Source organism: Chionomys nivalis, chromosome 6 (genome assembly GCF_950005125.1).
Source record: "Chionomys nivalis chromosome 6, mChiNiv1.1, whole genome shotgun sequence".
NCBI lineage: Eukaryota > Metazoa > Chordata > Mammalia > Rodentia > Cricetidae > Chionomys > Chionomys nivalis.
This window is the reverse complement of record NC_080091.1, coordinates 66735812-66763230: the sequence shown is the minus strand read 5'-3', so window position 1 is coordinate 66763230 and position 27419 is coordinate 66735812. Positions and strand designations below refer to the sequence as shown.

At 49.0% G+C, this 27419-nt stretch overlaps 1 protein-coding gene across 2 annotated transcripts; it reads right to left on the bottom strand.

The window, feature by feature from the left end:
• Klf3 (KLF transcription factor 3) lies at positions 1-26249 on the bottom strand. Of its 2 annotated transcripts, none has more exons than XM_057771872.1 (6): positions 26117-26249; positions 13274-13369; positions 6948-7431; positions 6256-6406; positions 2093-2253; positions 1-576 (listed from the first exon to the last, which is right to left on the bottom strand). In XM_057771872.1, exons 2-6 carry the CDS (start codon positions 13328-13330, stop codon positions 395-397), a joined length of 1035 nt encoding a protein of 344 aa, XP_057627855.1. In that variant the 5' UTR covers positions 13331-13369; positions 26117-26249; the 3' UTR covers positions 1-394. The 2 variants fall into 2 exon arrangements, with proteins under 2 accessions (XP_057627855.1, XP_057627856.1); XM_057771873.1 differs by lacking the exon at positions 26117-26249 and adding an exon at positions 17586-17763.
• Between the last annotated feature and the right edge of the window lie 1170 nt (positions 26250-27419).

The window sequence follows — 27419 nt, the reverse complement described above, 5'->3', positions numbered from 1 at the left end:
TACTGTATTTCTGATACATTTACTTTGACATTCTTTTGAGGAATACATGGAGAAACTGACAAATTGGTCGTGAGTTTACATGTTCCCTTGTTCTCATTACATTAAACGTATCTGTAAGGAGGGTTTGCTTAGCATCCCAGGAAAAAAAAAAATGTTCACATTCTTTAGGTCTGACCCGTGGTAAGGAAAGGGAGGGTTAGAGAATCAACTACTGACCATATGGAAGTCTTGAATGATATAAATTCAGAGATTCAGACCAGCTGAATCGAAATTAAAATGTACATATAAAAAATGAGTTAGCTAATGGGCAGGAGGAGAGGAACAGAGACGCACAGACAGTGAGAGAAACAGAGTGCCAGGAAGAGTCGAGAGTCACTGAGGTGGAGACAGGCTTTCAGACGAGCATGTGGCGTTTCCTGTGGAGGGCAAGGTGGTCGGAGCGAGAGAAGCTTCGGTCGCAGTCCGGACACTGGAAAGGTTTGATTCCAGTGTGCTTTCGGAAATGTCTTGTTAGTTCATCAGACCGAGCAAATTTCCATGTGCAGCCTTCCCAGGTGCATTTGTAGGGCTTTTCTCCTGCAAGAAAGGGAAACAGAGCTTGAATGGTTCTGCTGTTGTCGTCGTTAAAAGGAGAAGCTAAGATTTTTTGTGAACTAACGCACTTGGAAGATGTAACTTTTGAGATAAAGTCAATAATACAGTCACTATAGGAAAGCACGGAACAAGCGTATCCTCCATGGAAAAGCAGAGGAAAAGAATGGGGGTAGGGTCTAAAGAATTTTTAAGGTAGGAAGAACCATTCCGGGGACGAGCATGAAGCAGGATTCTGCATCTTTAGATCTCCAAGCCCTAAACCCTCGGGAGATTAAATGGTCCGTGGCCCACTGGAAGTTTCTGAGTTTTTCTTATGCTTTTCCATAGTTTTCTAAAACTATAAAGTTCCTATCAATCAAAATACTTGCTAAAGAATTCGGCAGCCCATTTTCTTATTTAGTTCCTAACAGTGATACCAAGCCCCTACGTATTAACATCAGAAGTTTTCTCTACCTTCTATACCCCTTCCTGTAGCCACCACTCACAGGAAGCCTCTTGTGGGAAAATGCTAGTGAGAGCCAGAACGGAGACCCTCACAGATATACTGCTTCCTGGTGATCTTATTGAATTAAAGTCAGTAATTCAAGTTGGCCACCCCTGACAGGAAATTCACAACACTATAAAACAGCGTTTCTCAACCTGCAGGTTGCAACCCTCTCAGGGGTCACCTAAGACCATCATAAAACACAAGATATTTACATTATGATTCACAGCAGTAGCAAAGCAACAGTTAGAAGTAGCAACGAAAATAATTCTACACTGGGGGTCACCACAACATGAGGAACTGTATTAAAGGGTTGCAGTGTTGGGAACGCTGAGAACCATTGCTCTAAAATCTGCCACACTGCACAAGTCTTTCATAGCAGAAGTTCTCCTGGTGGCATCACGTCAATGCTCAGAGTTGGGAAAATGCCATATATATGCCTTCAGGCTGTGAGGAGAGTACGGAACACCTGGGTCATGGTAGGTGATGAATTCACCCCTGTTTAGTGACTCTTGTCTCTAGAATACTTGGTATTAAGTTTTCTGGGGGCTCTATTTTGCTACTCAGCCCATACATGCCTACGTCCAAATACAAAGACTTTGATTTTAGACAGGAAGACCTGCCGCTCCACACCTCTGGTCCCCTTCATGCCTAGTGCTGACTTGCCATTGCTGTTTGGGAACCCCCCCCCCGCCCCAATACAGTTTTTTCCGCCACCTCCTCCTCCTCAGGATTCGCTGAAAACCACTGCTGTTTTTCTGTGCTGAATCCCAGATTCCTCTGTGAGTACATCCTGATGGGAATGACCCACCAGACTCAGAAAAACAATTACACTCTACACAAGGGTCGTGCAGCAAATAAGTTAGACTGTACTGTCCACCGAAGGGCTCAAGCAGCCTTACCACACAAAAGAGCAAAATAAATAAATAAATAAAATTTCTGTACTCTCAGAGCGTTTGGAATGCAAGATTTACAGACTTTAGCAGCCTGCGAGAATGCGGATGTTTCTCCTACCTGTGTGAGTTCTTCTGTGTGCTTTCAAGTGCGAGCTCTTAGTGTAGACTTTGTTGCACCCCTCGTAGTCACATCTGTGTATCCTCCGCTTCCTTTGGGTGTCCGGGGACTCCACAGGCAGAGGTCTCTTCCCAGGCTGCACTATGACCGAAGGATGGTTCCTAGCAAAGCCAAGTTAAATGCAGAACACTGAGTGATGGCGCTTTTTTCCCTTCAGTCTACTAACAACCAAAAAGCACTTACGACATCGGGCAAAAACAAACGAAAACCCCCAACAAAATATAAAAGAACAATAAAAGGAATTAGCTGTTCAACCCAAGAAGCACTGCTATATTCATTCAACAAACATGTAGCGAGCACCTACCATGAGCCAGGCACTGTGCTTGGCACCGCGATACAAAGATGAATAAAAACAGGGTTCCTGCCCTCGAGGAGCTCACACTCTAGGGGGAGACAGACATGGAGATAAGTAATGACAGCAAGAAGGTTAGGTGCTCCACTCAAGGAAGTGCCCCGAGCGGGAGAGGCTCTCTGCAGCTGTCGGAAGGACTGCGCTCCTTCCTTTTCTGCACCGCACCTGCGTTCCCACAGGCTGCCTGATTTCCATTTTTTCTCGCAGGAAAAAAAAATGTAAACAGTCAAATCCCTGCTTCTTCGGCAAACACACTGCTTGACAGATCTATGTCCTAGACTTTCTCTTAAGGTCTCTTTTAATGATTGCTGACTCACGTTTAATTTTCAAGGGCTGGCTCTTTCAAAGGAGCCTCTAACTGCTGTCTTAAGCACATTCAGTGCCACGATGGTTCCTGTGACGGAGGCTCCCGTGGTCAGCAGTGAGGCGGGGATGGGATAGCTCATGCCCTCCGTACCTTAACCTCTCTAGCACCTGCCCAAGGGTTCTTAAGCCACATCGTCTCGCCATGACTGTGAAGTGTTTCCATGTCAGAAAGGAGACCGACAGAGAGCAGGGGCACATGGGAAAAAGTGTACGGTTTCCCAAGCCCTTCCTGCGGCCCATCACCCACCCACCCATTCGCTTGCTCCTCGGCAGTGACCTAGACGATGCAAGCATTTGCAGCTGTCTGCTAACCGGGAGTAAAGGCACTGCTCATTTAGAATCTCCGGGTCCTAAAATATTCTAAATGATGCACACATGATTTCTGTGTGTGGGAGAGGTTAAAAAAAAAAAAAAAGTCAGAGGGTGAAAGGACGATTTCTCATGATTCTGAAATGCTATTGAGGCTATTGAGGGGTGCCTGCAATAATATTTTCAAGGCTCAAAAAATTGAACATACTTCTTTTCGGCTTGAGATGTGTTAAGAGGAGACTAGTAAATAAAAAGGTGGGTTCGGTTTATGTGGCCTTCCTTCCTTACATCAGTACTTTAAACCTTACCTGGGATGCCTGGGAGACAGATAAATGGACACTAAGGTTTATTTGGGGTTTTCTTGTTTTTTTTTTTTTTCCCTAAAGAAGACTCAAGGGTGAACTATATCCTGTGTCTGGGATCTGGGGAGAGCCCATGTCAAGTGGCTTTAGAAATCTGGGTTCTATAGGTTGAGAATCTAACTCATTTCAGCACGGTAATTATGACTGCTTTCCCCTAATCGCCTCTGTACCCCAATTTCATCTGTGCGATGAGGGTGATGCTAACAACTAAAAAGGCTGCGGGAAAGCCACTATCAGCGATGACACAGAGAACCACGGGACAGTGTGTGTGCCGGAGGCCAGATGACTGCCAGAGAGTGGCCAGGACTCTGTTCAAGTCCCCCCGCCCTGCACCTCACAGCTATCCAATCACGTGGAGTTTTCTAGCCACTTTAAGGAATATCAAGTTAGGGTCTACTGGAAAAGGCGGCAGCATGAGGCTGAAGGGCACTGGCTGAGAGTAGGGGTCCCGGGAATCTCATGCTCTTTGGCTTCCCACCCCTCACTTTTAAAAGATATCCCCTGGGATCATACAACCATACAACAACTACCTGCTAGGAGCTAAATTGGCCCTTAAGTTTACGTTCTCACGCCCACCCCTCCGTTTTCTGTTCTAAATGCAGCATTTTGGACATATCTTTGAGTGTATTTAAAAATGACCCTACAGCTGAAATCCTAGATTGGACAAATGGGTTTCCAAGATGGGAAGGCCACGCCCAGGCAGCAGGGTTTCTGGGCCAGTGTTGCTGGGTGCTTGTCTCTCTGCAGGGATCCAGGCACCGGACTTCGAAAGATCCCTGCCTGGCTAATGCGTCCTATATGTGGGCTGCTACTGGGCCCACTCCAAGACATTACTTAATCCCATCTGAGAAAGAGTTAGCCAGAGCGCATGCTCCGTTGTGGCTAATCTACAGATCTTTTTTTTTTTTTTTTTTTGAGGATTAGGTCATCATTAAATAAGTACATTACTCATTAAGCATTTAAAAGCATCTAGCAGTAAGATCACTAAAGGAATATTACTTGAAAAGGGAAAGAAAAAATATGCATGTCTATTTGAGACAGGTCTCATGTAAGCCCCAGGATGACTGAAAAGCCTGACTCTCCTGCCTCTTCCTCCCAAAGGATGCAATCAGAGGCAAGGGTTACCACACCTAGCTGGAAATAGTATTCTTTTTCAGCATTTTAAAGACTGCTTTCAAATCCTCTTCCACAACGTATCACACTTTAGTTCGTAAGACTTTAGACTAGCCTTCTGCCGCTGGTCAGTTTCGGCAGGGAGAACACCCAGAGAGACACAGTGGGTCGAAGCGGGTCCCCTGGTCAAGAGCGGGACTGTGGGTGCCTTAAGTAGTGCCTTGGCTCACCAGCTCTCTATGCACTCTGAATAAAGGGGGCTCTCTTGAAACACTTGGAAACGGGCATGATGACACGTGCCTGCAACCCCGGCACTCAGGAGGCTGAGGCAGGTGGCCCATGAATAAGGTCAGCCTGGGCTACACACCGAGACCCCATCTTTTAAAAAGCAGACAAAAACCCTGCCACCAAACTCTTAAGGGGAAGCACTAGACCAGTGTGAAAAACGAAAGCAAAGGCTCCCGAGATACTTTGTCTGATGCTGCAGCTGGGCGTTGAGGAGTCGCCCCTCTGTATCTGTAAGGGACCATCTACGCCAGCATCCCTCAGTGTGGTTGTTCACACCTGAGCCACTAGGAAAGCCACACCAGTCAAAGGTGGGTACGACTGATGGTCTGACATCATCACAACAGCTGCTGAAAGCCAGAGAACTCACATGTTGAGGTGATAGACAGGGAAGGTGGGCGAAACATTCATCGAAGGTGACGTGGTTCGAGAAGGATGATGGAAGGGACCCTAGGGGACAGTGGCTGTGGCCCTGGAGGCTGACCAATGGACCCAATGCAGAAGTACTATGGTACAGAGAAGGTACAAGAGTGATAACAATAAACAAAAACAGAGAATGTGGATGGTGGGAGGATTAGCCTATGGTCCCACACAGGCTGAAGCACAGCGCCAGGGTCAAAGGTCATCTCCTCCGAGACTGCTCACCCCAGCAGTGAAGCCATAAATGCTGTAACTTCACCATGTACTTTATCGTCCTGTCCGAGCACATGCTCAGATGCCTGTCAGGGCAGACAGCCTTCCTACTTGGCTACAGTTCCGCATGTGAGGGGAGGCTCCACGGTAGCTATGATTAAAGACGCGACGCAAAGATGTCCTTCAGCACTGAGCTGCTCTGAGCTGCACGGAAACCTTCTGAGGCCAACACTGTGGTTGGCCTGAAGATTTTAACAGAAGCCAATTTTTCGATCATAGACACACTAAATTACATTTGAAGTGGCAGCTGTGGGGAAGGGGATGGATTCTGTTTGACACATTAAAAACATTTTGGGACTCAAGCTGATGTGAACATCAAATCCAATCTTCGTGAGAACACTAAATATGTGTATTCCAGATGGATGGAAAAAAGGAAAAAAAAGAAAAAGATGCACGTGGTCACCTTGGGGGACCCATCCGCTGAAGTTGCCACACTGCCGGAGATGCGGTCCGTGCTGTTCCCGGAGACTGTCTTGACCACTGTTACAGAGGCGCCACCCAGCGACACCACACACAACGCAGGATGTCCCGGGTCATCCACGGCACACCCTAGGTTTGCAATTCCACTCCAGGTCCCCAGGTGCATGGCACTACTAAAACCAGGCACACCTAAGGATACTTACTCTTGCAACAATGCCTGTGGGGGGGACACGGAGTTCATTAGAGGGGGTGACATTTCTTCAGGGTAATAGTCTGTCCTCTGTGGTTCAATTCCGGGTTCTATTTTAATTTTTTTCTGTAATATGGGCTTCTCATAGGATTCAATTACAGGTACTAAAAAATAAAAATAGAAAAAAAAATCATTCTACATATGATGTATCAATTTCAGCTGTAAAGCTCACTGCCTGGCTTCTAGCTACCACACTTACGTATGGATATTTCTTCTCTATACAGCAGGGCTCATTGTGCGAGGGATCCTTACTTCTGAAGCAGAGGGAGGGCCCTGCACTTCAAGATGACTCTTCCTTACAAAGTCTGGCTATCCCTACCTTTAGTCCCCAGTCTATGGCTGGTACGTAGGCGCCTTTTAAGAGCCATTAGCAGCAGGATCAGAAAGTACTTAAGTCCCTTTTGTTCCCAGAACCTTGCTGGCACTCAAAAATCAAAGTGTAGCATATACTGTGAAAGTAACTAATTATTGAACTTTCTCTCAATATCAACACTTCAAAACAAAAGCAGAAAGAGTTGCCAAGGGGCAGACCAGGTGGTCCTCTTGAGGATGTGATAGCTCTGTCTAGAGTCCTCACTAGACTCCCAAGGGAAATGCGGTCTATACTAAGCAGGTGCCCCAGTGCGAGGGCACAGCAGAATTTACCTTGCAAGCTACTGTTTGAATTGTCCATCTCTTCTGACAAGGAGACCATGAGCGGCTGCTGGAGGTGGCTGGTGTACATGAAAGGGACAGGCTGCACCACGACGGGCTGGATGACAGGGAGGATGCCAGGGCTCCGGATTCCATGTCTGGTCAGCGCAGCCGCCATCACCGGCGGCATGGACAGCGGCATGCTGAAAGGTTGCACTCCAGGAGAAGGGGGTGAGTATTTCTTAATGGGCGGGCTGGAGGGCGGCATGCCCAGCACAGGTGACGCTCTCCGGTGCGCCGGAAACTTGAGGGAGGAGGGAGAACTGCCGGCCGAGGGTGGTGATCCCCGCTTGTTCACAGTGAGGTCCACTGGTTCCATCTGGATCCCGTGAGTAAGGCCTTCTGGGGTCGGGAAGAACTTGTCGGGTAATGGCGTGGAGTAAATGACCCCAAATTTGTTGGGTTTTATTGATTCTATGTAATTCGATGGGTACGACTATCAGAAATGGGAAAAAAAAAAGAAAAGTGTAAAGAGACATACCTTTGGGGGAAGGTTTAGCAAATGCTATAAATTAGACTATTGGGCCCCAGGGAGAACTGAACGCTATGTTTTCACGTTCAGTCTGAAGGCCAAACCTGCCTGGATGCATTCTAAAGTGGCTTGTCTGCATCACCAAAGGCTTGCAGCCTTGCTGCCACCAAGGACAGGCTGAACCAAATGCCTGCTGCTTTTCTGATGGCCTTACTTTCCTTTGCTCTTTTTGTTTTTTTTTTTTTTTTTGAGACAGAGTCTCACTGTGTACCCCTGGCGAGCCTGAAACTCACTATGTAGACCAGGTTGGCCTCAAACTCAAAGATCCACTTGCCTCTGCCTTCACTGTGCTGGGATTATGGTGTGCGCCCCCAAACCAGCACACTGTTCCTTTTGAGCTTCCCTGCCGTGGCTTTGACTGGGATTATTCCTGGAATTACACCCTTTCTTCACTAGGCCCAGACATGCGAAATCGCTGCATGTCTATGAACTACAACTGTTTGCCCTTATTGAAATACCATTCTGGACCTAGTGCCATCCTCAAATGACCCAGGAATAGGCGACCAGGCAATGAGACTAAAATCACCTGTCCTTAACTGGTTCTGATGCCACTTTCTTGCCTTTTCTTCTCTCTCTCTCTCTCTCCCTCCCTCCCCCCTAACCTTTAAAGAATTAATTTGTCTTTAAAGAATTATTGTTATTACTGTGAGTTTTGTGCAAGCGTGTATCTACAGGTAGGTGTGTGCTTGTGAGGACCGATGTCCATGGAGGCTTGAGACACGGGATGTCTGGGAGCTGGAACAAGAGATGGGTGGGAGCCACCTGATATACATGCCCGACTGAGGTTTCTGGAAGAGCAGCAAGCGCTTTTAGACGCTGAGCCACCTCTCCATTGCTTTATGAACACGTGTGGTTTTCTTCTGCCCTTATTTACTCTTATTACCTGTGTAACTCAGTGACTTCTACTGAGATCAGCTGAAAGACGGGGAAAAACTATCAGTACTGTGCAGAACAGACAAAGGAATAAACCGGGAAGAACAGGACACAGGTTTTGGCATCAGCTTTGGCTAGAGGCAGAGGGTTGAATAACGACAACCCATGCATTCCTCCCACTTCTTAGTCACTGAAAATTTAAAATTGTATTTTTGTTTTGCTTTATGGATTTTTTTTAAGGATCTAACTCCACAGTCCATGTTGCCTTTGTACTTGTAGCAATCCTCCTGCCTTTGCCTCTCAAGGGTTGGTCTCCACCAGCATACACAGCTCTTTCCTTCTTTAGAACTGGCCATACCCAAGCATAACACAAGAAAAGAGGTCCAAGTTACACAACAACATAAACATGAAGCTATTTAATTAAAATAGGTACTAATAAAAGAAGCACTGGGCCCACTTAAACAAATGAGACACTATGCACAAAGAGGATCAGTAACTAAGAAGTTACATATACTTTGTTTAATTTTCCAAAGGACACAGTTCTGGCAGGAGGCAGATCCACGTGAAATGGATGGGATCCGTGAGTTTCTCCACTGTAAAGCTGAATCCTCCTGATTTCTAGCCCTGTTCTTCCGAGACCTCCCAGTGACCTAGATTTTAAGGCCCACAGTTGCTGGCAGCTCAACAGGGAGCAAAATGAGGACAATATTTTCATCGCTGTCTGTCACCGTGGCATGAATTTAAGACAAGCGGAATGCAGGCAGAACCTGGGGGATTTGCAGATTTACTAATACCCTCAGGGTCTGCAAAGTCGTCAAGGAAGAAAAAGCCACACACCAGGCGGAGTCTAATATACACTTTGCATTTTCATACGCGCTTTTTCAACACAAAAGAGCATCCGTCCCTGCCCTCCATACTTTGGGTTCCAGGATAAGTGCAGGGAGGCACTTTGGGACACTCAACTTTGAGTATATAATCAACTACTTCCAGGGCGACCGCCTCAAAAAGGTCCAGGGGCCGTGGTCCTTCCAGTTGGCTCACTGACAAGTTCCAGGATCTTCTCTACTTCATTTGGGTGGAGCACACAGCCTACTGCAGTGGCTGACAGTCATGTGGCGTGCACTGTAAAAACCGATGCACATCAGGTACGGTTTGGGTTGGAAACCCCGCTAAGCCACTTGCCTTCTGGTTTAGATGACTCCTGTCTTCTAAGGTCATACACAGACATGGCTCCATAGGTCCCAAATCACAGCAGCAGCAGGTGTTGGAACAGAAAATTCTTCTCTGGCCATTGGCAGGCATGAATGGAAACCCAGTGTCCTCCTAACTCATCTTCTGCAACACAGCTATCCAAAGACAAGACATAGGAAGGGCCCACCAGCAGCACTCCAGCCCTGGGTGCTCCTCTCCTGGTGAAATGCACACCGCAATGTCCACACCTCCGTTACATGTATATATTTGCTGACTGCTGCTTGTCACTGGAGCGGGAGGCAAGAGCTTCATAAGCACTTCATGTCTGGATGTCTGGGAAGAATTAATCGGCTCTCCATGGGTCTTCACTCCCAGAGAGGCTCAGGATAATGCGATACTTGTGATTCTTTAAGACAGGGGTTCAAAACAGGAATTGGGGTGACGGTGGGGAGGGGGTGGGGGAGAAAAGAGGCTTGGGCACTCTCCCAGGTGTCTTACTATTACTTTGCACTGTGAGAATGTCCAGAGTCATATTTTATTAGGAACAGCTCTGGAGAGTTCGCTTTACAAGACAGTAAATGGGTGGGACCAGTGGCAGGAACAGGAAGTCTCTGCTGCTGATGGACAGGAAAACAAGGAGCATCTGTGACGGGGCTAGTCCTCAGACCACAGGTGGGGCTCTGGGCACAGGAAGGCAGAAGGCGCGGCACGTTCATCAACACTTGCTCTGGGCTCAGCAAATGTTCTGAGGCAAACAGAGAAGGCTTTCTGTCCACCTGGTCCAGGAAAACCACAAAGGGTTGCTATTGGGACAGAGCTCGGGAAATGACTAGTCTAAGTGTCTCTCACAGAACAAGGAGTCTGCTGGGAGACAAGTCACCAGGAAAGAAAAAGAAAAGAGGGCTCCAAGGGGAATTTAGAGAAAGAGTAAAAAATATTTTTCAATTTTTCTTTCTTCAATTCTTTTTGATAGCTTGAATCAGAACCTCTAGATTTTAATCTTCTTCAGGAGGCCACCCTGTCTGTCGTGTGCAGTCTTTAACAGAGTTTATTTCAGTAAGAACGCTAGTCCCCACTTTCTCTAAGCTATGACAAGAATTACAAATAAGAACCCTGCTCTGGCCAGGATTTTCTTTGAAAAAGTGAAAGGTGATGGTGGCGGGGAGTGATGACAGACACACGGACAGACACAGCAACAGCGTGACGCTTTTTGTGATAGGATTTAGAAAAATAATTCTGGAGGCTGGAGAGGTGGCTCAGTGGTTAACTACACTTGTAGAAGACCCAGATTTAGCTTCCAGCACCCACATGACAGCTCATGACTGTCTGTGACTCCAGTTCCAGGGGCTCCAATGTCCTCTTCTGGCTTCCTCAGGCACTGCATGTACTTAGACATACATGTAGGCAAAATACCAATACACAGGAGAAAAATTTCTTTGTAAAAATCTTACAAGCAGCCGGGCGTGGTGGCGCACGCCTTTAATCCCAGCACTCGGGAGGCAGAGGCAGGCGGATCTCTGTGAGTTCGAGACCAGCCTGGTCTACAGAGCTAGTTCCAGGACAGGCTCCAAAGCCACAGAGAAACCCTGGCTCGAAAAACAAAAAACAAAAAACAAACAAACAAACAAACAAAAAAATCTTACAAGCTTTGCCTAATGCCTGCAATCCTAGCGCTCAGAAGGCTGAGGCAGGAGGACTGCCATGAGTCAAGGCCAGTAAGGGATACACAGCAAGACCCTGACTCAAAGGAAACACAACCCAACTTACAAAGACCCAGTGCTCAGTAACAAGTGCTTTTTGACCCCTTCACCTCCTCCTGTGAGGGTGGGGGAGGGGAAGCTGACCTGAGAGCACAGACTGAAGCTCTCTGGAATGGAATGAATTCTGTGTCAGGTGAAGCTGACCACCAGCGCATGAAGGAGAAAAAGCACTAATTACAAAAAACACTTTTACACCACCAGCGCATGAAGGAGAAAAAGCACTAATTACAAAAAACACTTTTACACATTTCAACTTTGTATGTTTGCTTTTCTGTTGTTGTTTTTTGTTTTGTCAGCTTGACACAAGATCAGGGGACTTGGGAAGAGGGACGCCAACTGAGAAATGTGTCTTCTGTAGACCGGCCTGTAGACATTTTCTCGGCTAATGATGGATGTGAGAGGGCCCAGTGCACTATGGGAGGTGGCATACCTAAGCAAGTGAAAAGTAGCTCTTAAGCTAGGTCAGGGCAATTTCCCTCCAAGGTCTCTGCTTCAGGATCCTGCCCTGATTTCCCCTCAGCGACAGAGTTTGGCTTGGAGCTGTAGGCTGAAATAGTTTGTTCTCCAAGTTGCTTTTGATCGTGGTGTTTATCACAGCAATAGAAAGCAAATTACAGCATTCTAACACATAGAAAAATAAAAATTCCTTTTATCCCCTCCCATCACAGTTAAGCTGCATTTTCTGCACACCTAACTATCTCACACCAATCTGCCAATGTGGGTCTTCATGTCGGCTGCAATTGGGCTCATGAGCATACTTTTCATGGTTGATTAAGAACACTGGATGTACCGTCAAATATATCAACGATGGCCACACACCATTTACGAACATTATATTCTCCAGCTAAAAACTGGAGAAATGTGGCTGTCTTCACATTTTCCTGCAAGCGGAACATTGCAACAGCTGAGAGAAAGGGGCAGAAGGACAGTGCCGCAAAGTTGCTGAAGAAAAGTCCGGTTCTTCAATGAATGCGATTGAACTATTCCACTGTTCTATTCGGGCACGCGAGAGCTGCGTTATGTAGCCACTCTGCTGGAATGTAAATGCTATCTCCTCAAAGATGTTCTCGCTCCTCACTACGGACAACTCGGAATACCTCATCGGCTTAGTAATATCCATGATAACTGCATTCCGGGCGCCTCAGAGTGACCCCGTGTCTGGTATAAGTATTTCTGGCAGATCTTCCACAGCCAGAGCATAAGCATGATCTAATTTTGCAAGCGTGTCAGCCCCAGCCTTCAGATACATATCCAGGCCAAGATATTTTCCCCTTGTGAATATTTTCCAATCCCATGGAAGAAAAGAGCAAGACAGACCGGGAGCATTGCCTTGTTAGTCAGGATCCACGAAACCACATCCTCTCATGTCTAAACTGCTCCTTTTGTTTGAAAAGCCGGCCCCTCTTTGTCACCCATGTCTCGTCTCCACGGCACTAGGACTGGACTGGTGGCCTCGCAGCACTATGGCCTGGCTCACCAGAGGGGACAACTTAGTGCTAAAGCTTACAAGAAGAGCACAGATGTAATTCCCACCCAGCCACGGACTATTCCAAATGTAATAAGATTCTGGCTTCGCTGCCAAGTCCTTTCTCTGGCTGGCTTCTCCTCAGTCATCCCTCATAGAGCCTCAGCCCCATATGGCTTCTGTCTACACTGTTTTCTTTTTTCTTAATTACTTTATCCTCAATGTATTTTACACATGCATTTGTGAACTTACTTTCACTGTGAACAGATCAGCCTGTGGTTGACCCTATCTAGGGGTGTGGAAAAAGGGTCCCAAGGATGGATCGTGGCACCTCGTTTATTACTGGGGGCTTTTGAGAAATGCCACCTGTCTAGTGCCTGTCAAACAAGGAGCACATTAGGAAACAACAGAACACATAATGTTACCAGTTAAGAGAGCTCAGTCTTGGGCAACTCACCACAGAGACAGGGTCCATGGCCTCCTGCTTGACAGGGACAGGGTCAAACATGAGCATTCTTTTAGTTAAGCCTTCTAGGGTGTTCTGGTCTCTGGCCTGCAAAACAAAACGACACGCCCAGTCTTAACACCAAGGTCACATAAACTAAGAAAAACGAAACACCCCTTTGCCCCTTTCTCCACTCTACCTCTCTCCCGCCTCTGGAAAGGCTCGGACTGTTGGCCTTACCTACCACCAAAGATGCCCCCTTCATATAATTAAACCCAGGCCTCACGGGCAGGACTAGATGAAGCGGCCTTTCTTACTCAGCTGCATAAACCCTGACATTTCTGGAACAATATGTACAGCCTCTTCTGGCAGGAGCCTTGCTTGGCATTGCTGGGCAGCTCAGCAGAGGATCCTCCCCACCCCCACGCTCATCACAGCAAAACACAGGGAGAAAGAAACCCAGAGCAGCCATCAGTGACCCCTGTGTTAACCCTGCAAACCCTTTCAAGTGGGACTGCAGGACACGCGCTATTAAGAGCCTTTATGGTCACTTGACACTTTATTGAAAAACGCTTCTTTGTTGTAATGAGTGCAGGCTCAAACCATCGGCCTCACCACACTGCCCTGTGAGGACATCAGCTGAAACTGTCACTTTTCATCAGACACAAGGGCCAATCAGACGGCTTGGTGAGCAAACACTTCCGCTGCTAAGCCTGATGATCACTGTTCAGTCCCCAGACCCCACGCGGAGCAGGAGCAAGTTGCTCTCTGACCTCCATGCGTGCTTGTGCACACACACACAGAGAAAGGAATAAAATAATAAATACACTGTTGGACCCTTCGTTTCCAAATGTTCCCACTACAGACAGCGCTGACCCTCTCTGTTTAATTCTTACACCAAATTTTCTAAAGGAGAATTCTCTCCTTCAATTTTGATGGATCCCAAATGAGAGATCATTTTACTTTGAGTTAAAGCATTACTGATTGAACCTGTTTCATTTTTATTTGCCATTTACAGTTCTTTCTTTGAGAAATGTCTCCTTGGATCTTAAGGCATACCCCCTACACACACACACACACACACACACACACACACACACACTTTCCCTTATTAGCTTGCTGTCACTCTGTCCTGTTCTGCTTGGTAACCACGGCATGCTGCACAGAACCACCGTGTGGTTGCTATGGACTTTACACAGCTGCATCAGGTCCTCACCATCCCAACCTGGGGTACCCGCTTAGGACTTTGGTTTAAGACAAGGTCACTCAAGGTCACAGGTTACTCTGGCTCTCCTGAGAGAGCGGTGTGCCTGTGAGCTCAAGCACTAGGGAGACCCAGGGAGGAGGACTGCCCCAAGTTTGAGGCCAGCCTGGGCTACATGGCAAGACTTTGTCTCAAAAACAAAAACATAAAACCCCGCAGAGGCTGCAGATGGCATCATCTCTGGCATCCGCCTAGAGTTTGGTTCCTGGCACCCATCTTGGGTGGCTCCCAACCACTGGTAACTCCAGTCCTTGGCGACCCAATGCCCTCTCTGTGTCTCCATGGGCACCTGCATTCTCTAGCGCATACCCACACAGAGACACAGAATTTTAGGTTCCAGAGTCTTTGCATCTTCTATTATGGTATGGAGAAGGTCCCATCCTCACAGTCCCATGAGTACAGTGTCCAGAGTCGACCACACGTGTGCTCTGGCAGTTACACTATGACATCTTCACATAAGCACGAACGTGGTACCAGATGGCTCCTGGCCTCAGTTCTTTAATGGAACCTCTTCTGATTTTCATGTAAATATCATCCACAAGGCCCTGGCATCACACTCACTGTCCGGTACCCTAGGATGTATAATAATCTGCAAACACAATGTGACACCAGGTTGCTCAAGTCCACGGTGTCACTACCCTCTTAGTATCCCAGCAAAAAACAAACTGACAGCAAAAAAAAGGGGGGGGGGTGATCTCATTAGAAAGAAAACCTCTTTGTGTGTTGGGATCTAATAAGCAGTCTTAATCTAGCAGCTACACTCAAGGGTGGGGCTCTAAGACCTGCCTATCCCCAAGCCTTAGAGAAGGAAGGTGCAGCATCTCCTGGTGTGGTGAGGAACCATAAGGCCAGGTGACACCTCTGTGAACACTGATAAGGTCAGACAGTTGAGCAGCTTCAAAGAGAGCTGGCTTCGTGGCCTCCAACTTCTAGCCCTGAGGCAACACTTCTCACAAGCAGGGTACAGACTATACTCCTTGTTTCAGGTTGTAGGATCCTTTTCCCTCTCAATACTCATCTCAACAGATGTGCACAACTTCTGGATACGTGATACATCACACACACACACACACACACACACGAGATTCATTGGTCTCAAACTCCGGAGCAATATATAAAGCAAGGTAAGTGCCTGGACCCCTCGACTGTTAACAAGAGCTTCTAGGGGGACCCATGTGTGGTGGTATATGATTAGATCTCAGCATTCGGATGCCACAAGTTCAAGACCATCCAGGGCTTGTAAGAGAGTCAGGAGCAAAGGCTAGCTTTAGCTTCACATACCCATGTGACAATGTTTATTAACTCTGTAGTTAAACGTTTAAAGACACAAAGGGGGAAGACGGCAGAAAGCAAGTGGAGTGCGCTAATATCAGGCTGCCTGTTCAAAACAGCAGCAGCCACTGCTCTGTACCAACCGCCTGGCCACCGGTTCAGGTTTTAGGGGTTCTGTTAAGGAACCAGGAAAGAGGAGGCGTAACTCTTGGCAGGCAGAATGCTTGCCTAGTACCAAAAGGCCCTGGGTTCAATCCTTCATACTTGAACTAAAGTTAATATTTAAACCACGCACTAAAAAGGAAGCTAAGGCCCTAAGAACTGGGGTCTTTGCGCGCCGCTGCGCTCTGCAGTTAACTCCTGTATCCTTTTTAAAAGCTCTTCCCTACTTTTGAGACAGGGTCTCACTAAACAGTCTTGGCTGAGCTAGAGCTCACCAGTAAACCACACTGGCTTAGGATTCAGCTCCACACCAGACTCTGCCTCCCAAGTGCTGGAATAACGGATGGGCACCACCACTCCTTGCTCATTTTTAAAACAAGGATTCTGAAATCTTTTACGATACTGGCAGCGATCCTCAACAGAACCAGTAGGTGGCGCACTAATACAGGCATTGGAGCCTTAAGACACTGGCAGAAGACAGGCTTGTGCCCGCCTCAGGGTCTTTAAAACCTTCTGGGTTTTAACCTAGCTGAGGAATCCTATTAACCACTTTATGTGGGTACTGCAGGAATGAGGAGCCTCAAATGCGTTTTTTTGTTTGCTTTTTTGTTTTCCCAAACACACATTTACATCTTAGTTTTGTTTCGTTCAACTCTCAATCTAAATTAAGCAAGGGCAGAATAAAACAGCAAAATCTTTTTATTTTCAAAACTAAGTTACTGAAATACTTAAAAATCAACAATATAGAAAAATCACTTTGGCCCAAATAACTTTTCATAATTGGAGCAACTTTTCAAAATTGGTCATTTTTCAGGGAAGGGCCCGTAAAAACTGATTTTCAATTGGAAGTGATGTCCCTCCCAACCCCCCAACCCCCCTCCACCCACGCGTCTACTTTTGACTGCAAGGGTTAGATTGGATCAAGGGTCAGATATCTGTCAACATACAAAACTGTAGAATTACACATTAGAAACCTGGCGAGCCATTTCAGTGACTTCTAGAAATGATACAGCTCATTGAACAACTGCTTCATAAGAGGGGATGAATTGGGGTGCAGAGAAAAGGGGGGAGAGGAAGATCGAGACTTCTCAGTTTGCTGAAGGCGGAGCAAGATTTGCCTGACTCTCTTCTTTTTTATCCCTGTTCTTTGCCGGCGTTTCTTTCCTCAAACCCTCAAACGGTCCCTATGTGAGTGACTATCTCCCCAACCCAGCCTGACCCTAAGGCTTGTTTGTCTCAATTACCCTCTTCCCTCAAAGGGAACCCCAGCCAGGTGTGGGAGAATAGACTCATTAGACATCAGGCAACAGTCAGCGAGTGCCCTTTTCACTCCGCTGAGTGTCTGAATTTCAAATGGGGAAGTGAGCTAGTGGTCCCCACCGTCCCTCTCCAAAGGACCTTAGGGACAAAACCTGAGCTCTGTGTATCCTTGCCGGGAGGGCAGGCGCGTCCCCGGAGCTGAACTTCCACTGGAAACCTTTCTTTAATTTCTTTAGCAAACTCTTCGAATGCTCCCGGGGAGTAGAACGGCAGGGAGCGCTGTGCAAAGGCTAGGGCCAGAGACACAGGAGCAGGCACCCAAGTCAGAGGCCAGCTTAAGGAGAGCTAGCGCTGGCCGGCACCTACCTGGAAGGGTGTCCAGTTTCCACACCACCCAAGTCTTTTCGCCCACCTCAGTCTTCTCTTGGTGACTGGAAAAGAATCCCACGGAATAGCTCCAAATCTTTGCCTCTCATGAATTATGTTTGCATTACCACGTTTTGTCAAAGGGAGAGAGCCGGGAATTATTTCGCTGCAGATGGAATATAATGATCCCGAGAGCAAACAATCCGCCCTCCTTCTCGGCGAACAGGCCACCCAATTTTACTTTTCTGCCTCCACCCATCTGCTCCACCCCATGGAGAGTTGCCAGGGCGAGTCCAACTTGTCCAAACAGGACATGGCTTCAGATAAGATTCTGCCCACACCCTGTACTTCGGAAAGACCGGGTGAAGCAATTGCCTTCGCATGGAAATGAGCACAGGTGCAAAGGTGACCAGCAGGCAGAGTCCCTCAACATCTCCACACCACCCCCTTCCAGCAGGGGTAGGGCTGGGAGACCCCAACCTATACTACCAGCTCTCAGTTCAAGGGCACCTGCTTAGTGCTTGCGTTTTATCCTTTCCTCCCTTTGCTCCCTGGCAAGTCTGTGTTTCACTTTTCAGGGCAAGCAACCTAAGTTAAACTGAAAAATACCCACAATGTCTAATCCCGCTGTGAACACGGTTCCAAAGGCCTCGTAAGCCCTCACGGCTCTCCTCTGTGAGGTGTTACATAATCACATCCAGAAGGGCTGCGTGAGGCCACGCTGCCTCTCATCTGCCTGGCCTACCGCTAGAGACCCACCTCACTCCACCCTGCTGGGCCTCCACCCATGCGGCCCCACCCTACAGGGAGTGGGAAGGCTGGGAGGGACCTGACTGGCTCCAGGCTGCAGCCGGTTCCTGGAAATTCCAGCCTGAGCAAGGATGGCAAGGATCTTAAAAAGAACCAGAAAGAACTGTGTGTGTGTGGGGGGGGGGGGGGGAGGGTGTAGTTCCTGATGCGTGGAGTGTCCATTGAAGCTGACCTCAGAGGGCTGCACCTTCAGACTCAAAACTGTGCAAGGGAAACTGCCCTCCTCTTCATGAGTAAACACAAACCAGAAATCGCTTGCAACCACTGCTAGGGAAACAGGACTCCAGACCAAACCCTCCTCCTCCTGGTCCCCTCTCTAAGGGCTGCCCCTCCCTCCCTTCCATTTGCCTGATTTTCTGGTCTTTCACCATAGAAACCTAAGGTCACCTGTGAACCCTGCCCCACCCCTTTTCTCTCCACCTCCACTACTGCCTTGGGGGGGGGCTCCTGCGGGGAGTCTATGACCCAGCAAAGCAGCCCAGCCCCCTGGCCTCCAGTCTCTACCTCATCTGGTCCCTCCTCCAGGGCAGCCTGGGGCTGCTAGGGTGGGGCAATACTGCCTGTGCTTGTCACCAGCTTCCTAACGAGCCCAGGCTCTCCCGAGTGGCCCTGCCCCCCCCCCCCCATCCCAGGCTTTTGTTCATTTTTGGCCCCGATGCTGGGCAACAGTGTGGAATGCCCCCTCCTCTTCCGGCTTATCTAAATCCGCCTAATTCTTCAAAGACCTGCTGAAGGCCTCCCTATGTGGCCAGCTGACTGGTCCCTAATACATCCAGGTTGGCCGCCTCTTACCTAGACAACCTGGGTGTGTCTCCCAGCACCGCCAGAAGGGTCCAGGCAGGTGCCTCCCCACACTTTAGGAGGCTCCCTCCCTCTTTCCAAGGGAGAATGAAAAAACAAAGATGTTTCTTTCTCTGTCAGGCCCAAGGAGCTAACAACAAAACAAGCCACCCCTCCCCCCAGTAATAATAATTAATTGCAAGCGGCCAGGCCTTGAGTAGGACTTCCGCGGTCTTGTCCTTGGGAGCACACTCGAAACGTTCCAAGCCTGTTCCAAGGGTGAGGGAGAGCCCAGCCTTACAGGAAATTAATGATCAAACTTCCTTAAGAAGCAACTGCCCCTCACCTCTCCAGCCTATCCAGTCTCGGGGAAACCTCACCACCCACCTTCAAACATCTTTTTCTTGCCCACCCATGGAGGCCTTTTAAATAAGCCTGGTGTCAAGCGCTCTGAAAATCTAAACCAGAAGAGTTAAGAGAGGGGAGGAGGAGGCAGCTATGGGTGAAGGTTTATGTGGGCCAACTTTTGTTTTTAATGATACTTCTGCCTGGTTTGCTGGTAAATGCTGATATTCCCAGTCTCCGGCGGAATCACAGAAATTCTTACCTATTTGACCCCAGCCTGGGCCACACAGAAAGACCCTGTCTCAAAACCAGAGAGGACTACTGTTGTTGACCACTACAGACGGGACTGCATGCTATGAGCTGGAGAGTGCCTTCTAAGAGACTGGTCCTTGGGGAATATGGGACACAGTGCGGGCTGGAATGATTTTAACCCCCTCCACCTGGCGCTGGCTACCTGCCCCTTCTTTCTAAGCGTATCTGGACACAAGATCAAAAGCCACATTCTGAAGGTCCCAAATTCGGTTATTATTCTTGCTAGCCAAAGCACCTGCAATTGGCCCATAAAACTGCTAAGAAAAAAATTGGCAGCTTTACCCAAGTAAATACGGAAATCCTCACAGTAACTGTACAGAGGTGGAGGGGGTCAGGCCTCCATCCCCATTTTAGAAATGAGGAAATGGAGGAAGAGATGAGGTGACGCGTCCACATTGGTGGAGCGGCAGCCAAGAACCAAAGTGTGCCTGTTTTCAGACCAGGGCTTTCTGTTATGCAGAGCCTGGGCGGAGGGAGCCATCTTTGGGTGGAATCACCCCACCCTGGGGTCACTCCCCTATTCGGAGGGTGTGGTGTGCACACTGGTCCACGGTAAGCAGAGCCGTGGGGAGGTTCCAACAGCAATTAAGATTTCAAAACGCCTTTTCAGGTTGGATCACTCCGGGCAGCTCCCCTCCATCCTGCGGCCTAACTCAGAATGATTGCACACGATGCGAGATTAGCAGTAATAACTAGGTGCTCAATAAATACCTGAGAGATGAACAAATGTGTGGATGTCGAACTACACTTCTCAGGTGGGATACACAGGAAGGCAGGAGTCCGGGTTGAGCACCGGTCCGGGACCAGTGAAGCCAGCGTCTCCTAAACTGCCAAGTGTGAACCCTTTAAGGAAGGAGTTAGGGGAGGCAAAAGTACCATGTTTGAAAAGGGTGAGCAGAACAGGAAATTGATCTCCCTAATCAACGCATATGGGAGTGGAAAGCTTTGAAGGTATCAGGGTATAAAGTACAAGCACAGATAAAAGGAGTGGACGTCCGTGATTAGCCGCCAACAGCAAGTTCTTGGAAAGAACGGCAGAGGCCACAGGAGACAAACCCAGGCTGCTCTCCAGCCTGACTTCAACAATCTCCATTCCCTCTCGGCTGTCCAGGTCCGGCTGCGCTCCAGGGATGGGGGTTGATTCCAGCTCCAAACCATCCCTTGCCTGATTCCTACACTTACAAAGACTGGCAAGTGGGGTACGCCCCAGCTAGGCTGGACCCAAGATAGTAGTCCTGGGAGGGTTGTCCTCTTGGGTGCCCCCTTTCTGAAAATCAGGGGGCAAGCTAGTCCAGGGGTCGAACAGAGTGCATGGGAGGCCAGGAGCTTGCTTCTTGTCAGTTGTTGCTCCATCTTCACCCCAACCCCGCCCCCCCAAAGTTAGCTGGGGAAATGGTAATGCATCCAGCCTGCCAACACAATGGAAATGAATTTCAAAAACCTCCACCAACCAGTTTTGCCAAAGAACTTCCCTCCATGCAGACCAGGGCACAGGGGACAGGGTTTCTTTAATGGTGCCCTGAAGAAGGTCGCAATCCACAGTCTGGGGCGTGGAGACAGTTGAGAGGCGAACATGCTTCTCTCTTTTTGCTTTCCTGATTTGCAAGGCCTCTACTGCACAGTGCTTCTTTCCGTGCTAACTTTCAAGGAAGAAGTCTTTGGGGTGGGGTGGGGGAGCCTGGCTACCTCCTGTAGACAATACTCTCCCTTATCAGGGCAGACTCTGTCTGGTTTCCTGTCTCAGAGCTCTGGCGTGACTGGCGAAGATGAGAAGCAGGGTCTGGATAGACCATCCCCTCCTCTCCCAACTCACTCGCAGAGGCGCGGCTGAGGAAATAATCACTCGGCTCACCAGGTGTTAACTGCTCTAAGATTCTAGGGATTTCTGCCCCATAAAAGCTAGGGTCACCTCAGGAAAGAAGCCCAATTACAAGAATAATGTAATTCCTACTGCTTAAAGGACAAGACTGCTTATGTTTTTTTTTAAATGCAAATGTGTAAAATCAGCAAGAAATACTGAGGAGGAAGGCCACCATTTATAGCAAACGTGTAGATCTAGAACTAGAAGAAAAGGCAAGAACCTGGAGGCAATGAAGTTAAGTTAGGCATCATGAGTTCCATGGTGGAGCGAGGAAGCTGCTGTTCCCATGTCTTATAATTATAGCAGCTACCAAAAAAACACAATTTCCCCAACAATGTAATACAGCATTTAAAAGCCTGCAGCACTTCTGATAGACTAGATTAAACCCCAATCAATTATATTAGCCGCCTCCCTGTCCCCACCCAAGCAGAAAGAATGATCTGGATAAAACCTCATCAAGACTGTTGACCCTATATAGTTGGAATAAAAACTCTGGAATAAAAACAAAAACAAAAAACAAACAAACAAACAAAAAATAAACCCTGCTTCAGTTTGGATGACTTACTTATGAACTTCAGCTTAAAGGTCTCTTTTTCTACAAATCAGCTTAATATTTCAAGTTGCCTTGTTCCAAGAAAGAAGGAGAAAAAGAAACCCAACCAACCCTGAGAATTTCGAGGACTCCCAAGATTTTTCAGGGAAGGCATCACTAACCAACTGTTTGGCTCTGGTAACTTTTGGGCATGAAGCAGATGGGACACTTCACTTTGGATCACTTTATATTTTCCTTGCCTAAGACCAGCAGGTTGGAATATTAACTACCTCCTCTCCACACTGAGTTCAGGCCTGATTCTGTGTTAGTATCTCTTGAATTAGCTCCATCAGGCATCATTGTAGATCATTCCTTTAGGGTTTAAAAGAAAATCCCCAAGTAAGTTTGTAAAAAAAAAAAAACACATAAAAGTCCCCACCCCCAACCCTTTAAAAAAAAAAAGTTTTTCAAGAGCTCAGAGGGGGAAAATACACAAAACCTTGTTGCAGTAGGTTTTAAATAGTTTATCCAGACTGATGAAGCCACAGTGAAGGACTGAAAAACTGATATTATGAAAGATACACATCTTTCTGTTTTCAAAACAAAAGATTACAATTTTCCAAACTATCATTAAATAAAACCAACCAGCACCTAGCTCTTCTTTTCCTTAAGATTTTTATTCTCAAAATGGGCTGGAAATCAACTCTTTGTCCCTAAAAAAAAAAAAATGTTCTGTTGGTACTTTTTTTTTCTTCCTCAATAAATGCCATGCTTAGCTTGAATAATTTTTCTAGAGATTTCTCCTTCAAAACAAGCAAGACTTTCCAACTCAGCCCAGGTGGCCAAGATATTTAAATTCTCCATCCCCAGGGCCCACCTTGGGCAGCCCAGTGAAAACCAAGGGTGGGCCACAGCTTTCGCGTAATGCTACGTCTTCAACTCTTGTCAATCTTATCTAAACTTGACAGCTTCAGGGCAATGGACCCATCTTAAAACCAGAGCTCTACCCATCTTCCCAGGAAAATCACAAAAACAACTTCCTTCAGATGTGTCAGCATGCCCATGAATTCCCCCACATCATAATCCAACGATAGAATATGTCTTAAAAGGTAAAAGTATTGATTTGCCCCTATCAACAGTGGAGCAAGGGGTGTGTGCCAAAAGGTTAACTGACTTCTCATTATGACATAACACAGGCATCTTAAGCAATCATGGCGTAGAGACATGATAACTCCTGGGTGGGGATACGGAGTTGAGGGGCAGGGACCATGGCCTGGTTTAGGCTACTGATCGACCAGAAAACAGCCTGAAACAGGAAAGAGCACACATATGCCACTTGGAATGTATGACGCAAAGCCCAGCCTTGAAACAAAGAACAGGAAACAGCCCGGCCGGCAGTGCTGGAGAGAGAGCTCAGAGAAACATTTAGCCGGCCCTCCCTGACCCTATATTCATGAGCAGCTGGAGTTTTTTAAGACAACAACATGGGGGTGGAGGTGTTTGTTCTATGGGTGTGAATAACAGCACCAGCTTTCTACAGGGGACCTGCCCTATGTACAAACAGGAGCTGCCACCCAGTAAACACCCCGAGTGCACACGTGATGATCATCTTCAAGCTGCAGAGACCTCCCAAATAACCCAGTACCAGCCTCCCTCCCGATTTCTTTTGTCCCTTCCTGCCAGGTCCCAAGGGCTAGTAGTAGCCCCCAGTCCTGACCAAACTCTATGCTGGGATAACAATTCGAGGCAGACACCATGCATGTTGGGGAAAAGCCAAAGAGAGCATTGCTTTAGGAATCCAGGTTACAGCTGGGTTACCCTACAGAAGTCAAGCTGGACCAAGTTAAAGCCTCCCTTGGTCAAAACTAAATTGAACACCCAGACTTTTGCTATGTAGCCACTTGAAAATTTCATTCTTTTTCAAATGTAGAGAAGGACACAGCTACTCACTGGTTCTCCACAAAAACCTACTGAAACTCCTCCTTTTGGGGAATGTGATGATTTTTACTTCTGGCAATTCATTTACTCCAGAAGTGCTTGGCAATTCACAAACTGCAGCACCATTTCTGGCCCAGATAGATATTCCATCAATGTCTACTTTCTCTTAGGTATTCTTAAGGTAGCAAAGCCCATTTAAAGTCCCTCCCACCGTATTTTCCTTTATACTTTGTTAGCCAAGATGGTTTAACTCAACTCAGGTTTCCATTATCAGAGACTTAAGGATTGGTACGTAGACATAACTACAGGTAAAAAGAAAAAGGGGTGGGGGAGGGGGGAAGGCATCACTGTGCCCATAGCAACAAGACTGGATTTTAATGTAGAAACTTGGCAGCAAAAAGACAATAGCTTTCCGCACAGCTATGGAGTTTCCTGTGGCACAAGGCTTTGCGACCCAAGCAGCTACTTTTCTTTGTTATTCTCACATCTCAGTTCTTACGCTCGTACTTCCCTTCACGGCAGTCAAACGATCTCCACAATGCACCTTCCCAGGACTTAAGCAATGCTGTCGGTCTGCAGCTTTTCTCCAGGGAACTTAAATTAATCAAACATCTTCTTTCAGGATTCCATTAACAGCCTAAGGTTAGCAGGCACGTTTAAGCCAAGGAATAACTCAGAGGGATCGTTCTTCAAAACACCGCAACTTGCAAAATTAGAATGTTTATGTTGCATAGCTTTTTCCCTCCTAAAGACTTCCCTGGGGTGAGGGGCATTATCATGCAAGCAGAATTCACTTAAAAAAAATGCACCTCAAATTCATGCATAAAATACTCATTTATCAACAACCGGCCCATGCTCACCTAATTTTGCTTAGTAACACGATTCTAAATCTAAATGAGCACAGAATACCAAAATTCATACTTTTCCCAATACACCAGACTCTCTTGAGAATAAAGTACCTTGGACAATATTAGAGGAAAAAAATGATTCTTAGAATAAAATCTCAACGATTCCAATGTAAATGTAAAATGTTTATTTTTGAAGAAACACAAGGCGAACAATTTTCTGTGTCCACTTAACCTGAATTATCCAAAGTCTCATTCATATTCAACTACTACTGTTGTGTCCTGCAGGAAAATTTACCCAAGTGTTTCTGTTATCTGCCAAAGACGTGGGTATGACAATTCCAACTCTTATCTGCCACCTCCAAGCTAGCCACTCTGAAATGTTAGGGTACTTGGTCCACACAACAGTCCTGTGAGTCCCTACGCGGCTCCGGTTCCCTAACACAGAAGGCGCTCTCCACAGCCAGCCGAGCTTCAATCCTTTGCTTCAGGCATTGCGGCAGGTTCTCTAAGTCCCCAAAGGCAGACTCTAGGTTCTTTTCCTCCCCCTCTACCCCTCCCCAAGCCAAATGATCCGGCAGCTAGCCCGCTCTGGGTACCAAGATGGGGATGCTCCTCAAGTCCCAATCGCCCCCAAGTTTCTCGTCAGGGGCGCCGGAGGCTGGGCTCTAAGTTTGCTGGGGCGGGCAGCAGCTGGGGGCGCGGGCGGGGGGGGGGGGCGGGAGCCCCGAGTTGGGGTGGGAGGGGGAGGAGCAGGCGCGCGGCCCCACAGCTACCTGGCTCTCTCCAACGCGGCCGCATGCGGGGTGCGCCGGGGGCACCGAAGGGAGCCCAGCGCGGGAGGCCGGGGACCACACAGGTGAGCCCCGCCCGCGGGCTCCCGCTCCACCGGGTTCCCTTATCCCATGATCCGGCCCGCCATCCCCCTCCCCCTCGCTCCTCCACCCTGGCTCCGATGCACTTTCCCAAGCCCGGAGGCGCCCTCGCTGCACCCTGTACCCATTCTCCGCGCCCCGCTTTCTCCAAGAGAAAAAATAAAAAAAGAGAAGCAAGCAGATGCGGCGCAAAGCGGGGCACAGGAGGGCAAGGTGAGAGCGCGGGGACTTACTCTGCCAAGCGCGGTGCCAAGCGCAGCGGCCGGGAAACCCAGGCCCGGCTCCCCGGCGCCCGGAACCCCGCGGGCGGGCAGGCAGGTCAAGCGCTCCGGACCGAACGGCGTCGGGGACAGGGACGACGACCGCACGGGCGCGCGGGTGGGGTCGGCTCGGCAGGCGCTCGCACTGCGCTCGGGCCGCGGCTCTGCGCGGCTCGGCTCCCGGCTCCCCTCTGGCTCCTTGGCACCAACTCCGGGCAGTCACATGACGCCGGCGCCGCTCGCTCTGCGAGCCTCCCCGGGGCTGGCGGGGTAAGTAGAGGCTGGGAGCCGGGGTGGGAGGGTCAGGGAGGGGCAGCGGGAGCCGCCGCAGCCGCCGGGGCTGGGAGGGGTCCCCACCCACTTGGGTGGAGGCAGCCGCCGGAGGGGTCGGCGAGTCACTGGCAAACACGCACCCCGCCCTGCCCTTCCCCGCCCCCGCCTCCCGCACCGCCCCCGCCCGCGCCCCGCCCAGTCACCCGGGGCCGGCCTGACAGACACTCATTATTCCCCGGAGCCGGGCGCCGCCCCGCCGGCTCGACCTGTCCCGCGAGGCGCGGCGCGGCCTCGGGGCTGGGCGTGAGCAGCCCCCGCCCGGCTTCTCCACCCTGGGCCTCCACCCGGCCGAGCGCTCCGCCCCGCGCCCTGCTCCCAGAGCCCGCGCCCCGCCCTGGCCGTCCGGGCCGCCTTGCTGCCGCCCGAGCCCTGGGGGGAAGGAAGGGCGGCGCTGGCCGCTCGCGGCGTCACACAGCTCGCGGCTCTGTAGCACCGCTTCCAAAACACACAGCCCGGGCTGGCTGCGCAGCCGAGGAGGGGGAGCGGAGATGTCAATCTCTGGCTCCCGCGGGAAGGGCGGCCCCTCCCGGGCGGAGCGCAGGAGGGCGGTGGAGCGGGGTGTCGCGGCAGAGGACGCGAGTCCCCGGCGTCGGAGAGCGCGGTGGCTCCGAACGCGCTCGCTGCCCGGGACACAGGGTCGCGCTGCTGCCTGTGCGCTGGCGCTCTGTGTTCCGGAACTCTGGGATCGCTCTTGTCCTTTAGCCTGCCCTGCAGGGATGACCTCGGGGGCGCCTCCAGCCCAAAGGGACTTTTCTTGGAAAGGTGGAGACCCCCGGAGGCGTGCAACTCTCACAGGCCCCGCCTGCCCTGAAGCACTGCTGCCAGAAAATTTAGCAAACTTCGGGCAGATCCTCCTCCCACCTGGAGCGAGAGCTCAGGCTGGCCCGGGGCTTAGCCCCGCGACCTTTCCTTTCACAGCGTTGGAAGGCCAGCAGCCTCGAGG

Coding starts and splice junctions, on each gene's coding strand:
- Klf3 (XM_057771872.1), bottom strand. CDS start 13,330: ATGCTCATGTTTGACCCTGTCCCTGTCAAGCAGGAGGCCATGGACCCT. Junction 6,407..6,947: donor TTCAAACAGTAGCTTGCAAG/GTAAATTCTGCT, acceptor TTTATTTTTTAG/TACCTGTAATTGAATCCTAT. Junction 2,254..6,255: donor CCACAGGCATTGTTGCAAGA/GTAAGTATCCTT, acceptor TGGCTTTGCTAG/GAACCATCCTTCGGTCATAG.